General features: G+C 34.1%; 1 protein-coding gene across 1 annotated transcript in view; it reads right to left on the reverse strand.

Annotated features, from left to right (window-relative positions):
• Positions 1–17: 17 nt before the first annotated feature.
• The window catches only part of LOC106876327 (uncharacterized), a 74,364-nt gene continuing 65,241 nt past the window's right edge, over positions 18–9,140 (reverse strand). The window contains exons 12-13 of the mRNA XM_014924828.2: positions 3,143–3,286; positions 18–2,016 (exon numbers count right to left, since the gene is read on the reverse strand). Coding sequence (XP_014780314.1) covers positions 1,801–2,016; positions 3,143–3,286 — 360 coding nt within the window. The 3' untranslated portion in view covers positions 18–1,800. The remainder of the gene's footprint in view (positions 2,017–3,142; positions 3,287–9,140) is intronic.

Consider the following 9,140-nt stretch of genomic DNA (forward strand, 5'->3'; position numbering starts at 1 on the left):
ACACACACACACACACACACACACACACACACACACACACACACACACACACACATATACGTATATCATACAAAAATATAGACATTCAGACCCATACACACATATAGTGGCGATTATCAAAGTTATATACTGGTTCATTACAACAATACATCGACAGAGTGCCTTATCTAAACAAAAAGTGTAGCGAATCGTTAAAAAGCAAAATATGTGTTGATAGAAACTGTCGACCGTTAATACGTATACTTTGTAGTATTTAGCCCTGTTTCTACAAATTACGAGTAATATACGTGGGAATGTACATAAGGGTCTGCCAAATATTCTGGAACTGTCGCCGATAGTTTCTCTGTTGTACTATTTAGTATTGCTTGCAATATATGTAGGTTTGAAAATTTGGCACAAAGGAAGCAAATTGGAGGGAAAGGCTAAGTCGAATACATCGACCTCAGGCCTCAACTGGTACTTATTTTATCGATCCCGAAAGGATGAAAAACAAAGTCGACCCCAGCGAAATTTGAACTGAGAACGTGAAGATGGACGAAAAGCCGCTAACCATTTTACCCAGCGTATTAACGATTCTCCAAGTTCGCCGCCTTGTTCGCAATATATATTCTTTTCTACTCTAGGCATAAGGCCCGAAATTTTTGGGTAGGGGGGGCCCGTCGATTAGATCGATCCACTATGCAACTGGTACTTAATTTATCGATCTCGACAGGATGAAAGGCAAAGTCGACATCGGCGGAATTTGAACTGAGACTGTGAAGACAGACGAAATGCCGATAAGCATTTTTCCCAACGTATTAATGATTCTGCCAGCTCGCCACCTTGTTCGCAATATATATTGCCGTTCTAGTTTGATCCTGCATAGCCGAGCAGACTTATGATGAAACGAATTTCAGTGAAGATTATACGCTATTTTTAAGGAGACCTAGAGCTACACTTTGTAATGTGTTTTTAAAGATGGCAGGTAAGCATTCTGTTTTTATAGCTGAATAACACTTTCAGGCCCTTTTTCACCGGTTGTCAGAAAGGTAGAATTTATCATTAGCTCTGACAACTGGCCCAAATGCTTTTAACAAATTGGTGTTGCCAAGTCGAAAGATTACGTCCATCATCCACTAAGGGAAATTGTTCCTCAGACGAGCACCCACATGGTTTACATTTCCCCAATTTTATTCACAAGTCTTTAATCAACACGAGACTATCATAACTGATTTTGTTGGATATTTCACCTTTGTTTCTAGAATATCAAGGATCCTAGCATTGACTCATACTCGGAATACTTGTTATTTGAAACTCCATATTTGTAAATGAAGTTTCTTTCCTGATAATTTTTGTAAAATTTGCGGAAATATTGTGGTTGTTGACGCGTGTGGGTCATATATATATATATATATATATATATATATATATATATATGTCTGGCACATGTGCTTCGGGCGTGCGGAGTGTGTGCACATGAGCCGCATATTCGTGTATTCGTATCTTTGTCGTGTTTGTATATGTAAGTATGCTTGATTCTATTGTTTGTGCATATATGTATGTGAGTGCTTGTGCAAATGTTATGTAAGATAAAAGTTATAAGTTACGGTTATAATGTTGCTTATATTGACATTAGCTCTCACTATTTTGATGTATCATTGAATAGATGACACATTTGATTATTTCCCGTCTTTTTATGATAAAAAACGTCATTTTAAAAATTCTCTCACACTGCTTAACCAATCTTTTCATGATACCAATATATGTATGTGATGTATTATAAATGTAATGAAATTATATAAACTGAAGTATTACATAGATTTAGTTTATATCGTTCTTATTATCTTGGTCACATTCCGTAGAGTTTGTTTTCAAGTTCGGTTCCACACGGTTGTTCTTTCTGGATTTCTTGTGATGTTTACTTGATCTATTGCCAGTATGTTTACTTTTTTTCGGAACGTCAGTGTTGCTTGACAGCTGTTGGAAATTTATTGTAGAACTTGCATTCTCCACGGCGCGGGTGCAATTGCATGTTTCCTGATAATGATAAAAGGAGGAGCATTAAGTATAATATACTTGATATATAAAAGAAATGAACTAGGTATGTGAAGTGGGATTCGCACACTCACCAGAAAAAGGTGAATAAAATTTACTATACTTAAAATTATGTATTTATCTACCCCGAATAAAGTTAGCTGAATAACAGAAATAGCAAGAAGTCATAATAAGTATATTATTATGTTCCGTTTCGTGTCTGTTATTTGTTTAAGTTTTGAACTCCAACATCATCTGCTGTCATTTAAATTAGTAATAGATATATACTTTAAATGATTCCATTAACTAAATAAGTCCCAGTTCGAAACGTTTAGCTATGTGTTCATGTAAGGAATTCTGAGTACCACCGTTCTATGGAATGCATAAGATCGAACTGGTACTGTAGATAACCACGACCAGATTTTCGTCAGAAAGACATTAAAATGAAATAAGACAGGTTTCCATGACGCTAAAATGCCCTTGGGTGAACAAGATCATTCAGAAAAGCAAATAAATTTCCTCAAATAACACCTATCATCGCAAAAATAAAGACACAGATAGCGTAAATACGACTGCTTAGTTTCTGCTCATAGTTGTGCTCTGGCAGATCAGACCTATGACAATGTATTGCTTTTAAAAGGAACACAGCTTGTTATGAATTAAATCATTAGTCCCTTCTAAACTCGATTTATTATTTCTGGCAAGGTGGGTGGAGATGGATTAAATATGAACAAATATTACATTTGAAGAAACTAATTGTATTTAGGAAGTTAATTACAAGAAATCTATTGCGTTTGCATTTTGTTTTACAAATGCTGCCGTCTATATTATTTTTAATACGAATCAGAGTGACTGAAAGTGACAGTATCAACGAATTCTAGAAATATAAAGTAACAGTAATATATGGCTATGCCTGAAATGAATCCAAATTACTGTGGTGGCGATAAGGATATCACATCTAATAGCAGAGGTGGTTGTGATAAAAAGTGGTAGCTAATGTCCCAAATTTAGTGGCAATAATCTTGATAAAAGGAGAAGTGGAACAGTTAAAGACGTGAAGAAAACAGAATATAGTAAAATTAAAAAATTGTGCTGATTGTTGAAAGTACGTAAAATTCATTATACATACACATTTTGAGAGTTCATCTGTCTGTGAATATTTTTCTTGTAAATTACTCACAACTGCATTTTTTCTAATCGGTCTTCCAGTAACTGTGTGGGCCGTATCCATTTCAACATTTTGTCCACATTTGATTTTGTACAAAATATAAAACTGGAAATGAAGAAAGAAATACACTTTAAAAATAAATGGCTAATGATTTAAAACAAAATTGTTCTTTAGTTACCTTCACATCGTAGTCAACGATTTACAACACACTTATTGGACTGACCAAAAATTAAATGACTCATGGAGTTACTTCGGGTAAATGCTAAGTTCTTTGACAAAACTTCTGACTGTCTCTAATTTGGAATATTTAATTATCATTGGTTGTACAGTGTCTCTCTTAAAGAAGTAAGCATACATCTCTACTTTGTAACTGCTCCGTCTTCACAGATGATTGCCGCCCCTCTGTGTTTCCATTTTTTGAAAAGTACTTTTGATCTTCCGACTACGATCTAAAAGATTACTATTCAGTTCTGCTGCATAGAACATTAGAAGGTTGACATACTCACTCTTGGAAAGGAGTACACGGCCACACGTCTCATATCTGCAGCACGTTATATTCTCATTGATATTTTAGTGACAGGCCCCTCCGAAGCGAGCGCATTAGGCTTTCGTGCCCAAGACGACTCTCCTCAAAAGATTGTACAACCTTCTTTTTTGCGATTCTTGCACTCAGCTCCTATTCAAGTGGTAAAGTAAAACACATGGCCAAATTTCTTGCAAAGGCAAGACGCATAATCATCCACTCATCGTACCTACTCGGATGCCTTGGCCAGGTTAAGTGCCTATTGAAGATATAAGAGTGTTGAAAAGTTCTTGGTTATGAGTAAAAGAAAATATAGGAGGATAAGTTAATTATGATTTTATCCAACATATTCCCCTCTTCAATTCACACACTCACTGCAGTGCTCCTTCTGTGTTTCTAAGCCCTATTAAAGAACTCGGAAGTTTGGGCTTCCAGCCAGGACCTTCACGATACACTCAAAGCTAGGAAAGTTTCAACTCCCCGTCATATGAAGATTCCAAAGTAGCTGATCTACAGTGAGCTGTGCTCGGGGAAGCGTCCTCAGCACAAACCACGATAAGGGTACAAAGACTGCAGAAAAACTAATCTGAAGGAACTAAAAATAACTGGGAAGACCTAGCTTTGGAAAGAACTGTGTAGAGGAAGCGTATATGGGAATGCTGTAAGACATACATATATACATACATACATACATACATACATATAGGTATATACACATGCACCATATGTATGTATACACACACATGTGTATGTATGTTTGTATGTATGGTTTTATGTATGTATGTGTGTATGTATGAATGTATGTATTATGGTGGCTGTCAAAATTCGCAATAAGCATATAGTTAATTTCCAGTGCAATATTATTTCGTACTGGCATTCGAACATGGAAGTAAATCATACATCGACTTCAGGAGAGAACAAATGTCTTACAGGAAATTCTCCTTTACTCAAAGAACTCACATGATTCACTAATAGGTTGGAATCCTATCCGTATGACTTTTATCAGTTCGCGTTTCTAATTTAATCTGTAACAAGATCACTCCTTTGAGTCATATGAAACTGACTCAATCTTAATTTTGTATTCCATCTTAAATCTATTTCCATTTATTAGCAATTACCTATTAAAAATGCGCTCGGCGGAATCTTGTAGTATAATTTTGCAGCGTGTTTTTTACTCTGGTAAATGTTAATGGAAGATAATATAATAAAATATAATATAATATAATATAATATAATATAATATAATATAATATAATAACTTTTCTGTTCCAGCTCTCATGAAACAGAGTGGCAGACCAAAATATTTCATCGAGTACTGCAGGTGAATTTCTAACTTTCCATCAATTTCTTTTCGTGAAATTCCATGTATTTAGAATGGACATTAAACCTTCGGCAAAATCCCTTGCTGACAGCACCTTTCCTAAGCTTGTTCAACATACATCCATTGACAATAGCTGGAGGAAATGACAAACGTATTTTTAAAAACATCTACTTGCTTGGAATTACTCAGTGATATTGCAGAAATACAAGAAATACTGGTAATTCGATGCTTTGAATCGTTGGATTCTGTCTCTTCTGATCTCAAAAGGGAATTGTTAAACAAACTACAACCCATCCTTACCGTTGTATAAAATTTGTTATATAAGAATAATATACAATGTGCGAAGAGGATTTTCAATTATCTTCCGTTTTCCTACTTATAAGATAAATAAATACAAATTCTGTAATAATATATGATTATAGCTTTTATTTAAAAAAAACAAAACAATATTTTCATGCACAAATATATATTTCTCAAAATATATCGTTAAAATATCTCTTATCCATTTTCCCGCGAGGTAATAAAGATGGAAACAAATGGTTTTGCTATATTTAGTTGTGAAATGATGAGAATATTTTATTCTGAATGGAAAAAAATAGATAAATAGAGCTTAACTATGAATAGTAATTGTAAGTTAAATCCATATATTGGATGAGATAATAATCTTGGGTTCAAGGCAATGTTTGGTCTTATAAATGAAGCTAAAAACAACAGATAATGCATCCAAACATCGATATCGTTAGTAGAGCACCATATGTGCTTTTTTGTCAGCTGCAGTCATAAAACTAATACTTTATCTTGCGTATTTTAGCTCATTTACAAAATCCTCTGTTATTGTATGTGCTGTATCTTTCCTAGATACTCGCGCGCGCACACTCGTATATGGACACTAAAACACTATCTTTCTTTCTTCCCGACACTGCGCGCATACATGTCATTTCCCTCATTATATTTATAGGTATTAATTCATATATGTATGTATATACATATACACTTACATACATACATGCATACATACATACATACATACATATGTGAGTATATATGTATACGTGTGTGTGTTTGTATTCATATATGTATCTGTGTGAATCTTGTGGCTAGCACAGCTATACATTTTACAGTAGACGCAAAGTTCGAACCCCTCATGCAATGTTGCAAATACACAAGGATGATACACATACACACACTCACGCACACACACACAGGCACACACACACAAACACACCCACCCACGCATTTTCTAGGTTCAATTAAATACAAACCTTTTATAAATCTAAAATAAAAAGAAGAAATAACTAAAACAATTACACTAGAGCTTGTCTCATGACAAAACTCTGAACAATATGGACCACCAATCGCGATAACCTCTGTATATGCAGAGATAGCATCTGTATTACATCAATATAACTGATAACATCTATGAATACATAAATACACTAAGGAATGAAAAAAAAGCACACGATTTCCTAAATATCACAAGATGATTATTTTAAAACGAATAGGTATAGACATCCCATCATCTGATCTGTTGTGAATCATTATAATTTCGACAGTAAGAAATATCATTCTATGCAACGGCATCTGCATTACAATTAAAAGAAACGCCACCCTATACATGCATGTGTAACGGAACTGTAATCCCATGACATATAACTTAACGCATAACATCTCAAGCCAGCAACATAATAAAAAATAATTGAATATGGCATGGTTGTATGGTAAGAAGATTACTTCCTAAGCATATGGTTCTGGGTTCAGTCCCACTGCGTGGCGCCTGGGCAAGTGTCTTCTACTATAACCTTAGGCCGACCAAAGTCTTATGATTGGATTTGGTTGCAAATTCTTTCCAACATTCCTAAATGGCATTGGTATAATGTTTTCCAAAAAATAGTAAATATTTTAGTGTGCTTAAGAAACACAAAATTAGATTTGCATTTTCTAATAGCCGGAACCTAGCACAAATTATTGTAGCACACAACGCGAGTAAGTTAAGTAATTTCCATGAGAATACAGATAATAATAATCTGCATAGAAATAGGGAATTAGCAATAAACAGTTGCGAGGTTAATGTAATTGATAAAGCTAGGGACCCGAGGAATAGCTATAGCGAATTAATTTGGTTGGTGAAGGATAGTAATAAAATATATATATAATACTAAGGTTAAACCGTATAGCATATGGAGTATACGATGTGACATGTGTGTTGAGGAAATGTACCAAATTTTCACTTCAAATTTAATCTGATAAACACTAGGCAAGAACTTTGTGAAGGTATCTTCATGCAAATAAATATACTTTAAAAAAATTCAAACAATCGCACTAAACTTAATATTGTACGAGAATTATAAATTATTAGAATATTATTGAATACCTCTAAAACTAAGAACATTCTTGAAATGAGTGGAATGGTAAACTTTTTAATAGTACTAATGAATCTACGCAAGCACTTAATCCAGCCTTAACCTATTTTCAGGACTATATTTCGCTTCACCAACAACACTTACTGTAGGTGAACAGTGGGTCAATGATACTACAACTCTTTATAGTACCATTAATATCTCCTAAAACAAAAATATACTTCATTCACTCAGATTGGTAATTCCTTCTGTTTCACTTCATATGGCAGTAAATATTGGACCCTGATGAAACTGTACCGACACCAGGATGTATATCTAACAGTGTGCAGTCGATGCAGTTGAAACGCGCGTAGGTCCAAGAAAGAATGCAGTAAATAACTCTTTAATAATATTATAGATGTAGAAAATTTCCGTTTTTCTTATCATTATTAATACTATATATATAAGGCAGTGAGCTGGCACAATCGTTAGCATGCTGGACGGAATACGCCGAGGTCGACTTTGCCTTTCATCCATTCGGGGTCGATAAATGGAATACCAGTTGAGTATTGGGGGTCGATGTAATCGACTTAACCCCCCCCCAAAAAAAAAAAATTTCTTCATGCCTTGTGCCTACAGTAGAAAGGAGTAATAATAGCATGTGTATTTGTTGTCCCATCATCGCTTGACAATCGGTGTTGGTGTGCTTACTTCCTCGTCATCTGGCGGTTTAACAAAAGAGTTCGATAGAATAAATACTAGGCTAAAAAAAAAATAAGTCCCCGGGTCGATTTTTTTGACTAAAACATATTAAGGTGGTGTTCCAGGATGGCCGGAGTCAAATGACTGAAACACAAGAATAAAAGATAACCTGAATACCTAGACTTCACTACATGAAATGAAATTAAAAGGATAAACAAAAATTGCATGTAACAATGAGAACAGCAGAGTAATGGAAGCTAAAAATATTAATAATTCAAGGTCACTACTACGTATGAAATTTTAAGAAAAGTTACAAGAACAATAAACCAAACGTTAATAGAAAAATTTTAAACGGAAAGAAATAAACGTAGACTATTACCTATTAAGGCTTTGTATTATTGACAAAAATAGGTATTACACGAATGTTAACTGAGCATTAAACGATTAAAATTATCATCAACTTATAGAATATAATTACACCAGCTAACAAATGTTACATATAACAATGAGATTAGCAAAAATTAAGGAACCTGAAAACATTAGTCCTTGAAATTCGTACGATATATGCAAATAAAATGATAGACAGACATTAAACTAGTAATTAATACACGAAGTAAAAACAAAATATATAAAAACAATTAAAAATGTCTATTAAAAGCCTGTGCTAATGACTATGAAAACGGGGTTTGATAAAAGAGATTCGGCATTGCACAATTGTTAATTAATTCACAAATTAATTAGAATTTTAAACAATGTAAAGAAATATCATGCGCCCTGATTGTTCTCAATAGTTAACATACATGTTTCATGTAACAGCAAGACCATCTCAATAATTGACTGTTCTCTGATACAGCGTAGTTCAAAAAGGACAACGCTAACTGTACTGGGACTACACGAATGAAGAAAAGGGGAGGTAATAAGACTAAAGCATGAATAGACTTCCATTAGCGTTACAGTAAAGCGATAATTCCATAACAATGGAAGTTTGATATCGGACGCTTTCATGATTTAATTGGTTGCTGTCTCTATTCAACGCAAGGCCGAATATATATATATATATATATATATATATATATA

The sequence above is a fragment of the Octopus bimaculoides genome, chromosome 1 (genome assembly GCF_001194135.2).
Source record: "Octopus bimaculoides isolate UCB-OBI-ISO-001 chromosome 1, ASM119413v2, whole genome shotgun sequence".
In the NCBI taxonomy this organism is placed as follows: Eukaryota; Metazoa; Mollusca; class Cephalopoda; order Octopoda; family Octopodidae; genus Octopus; species Octopus bimaculoides.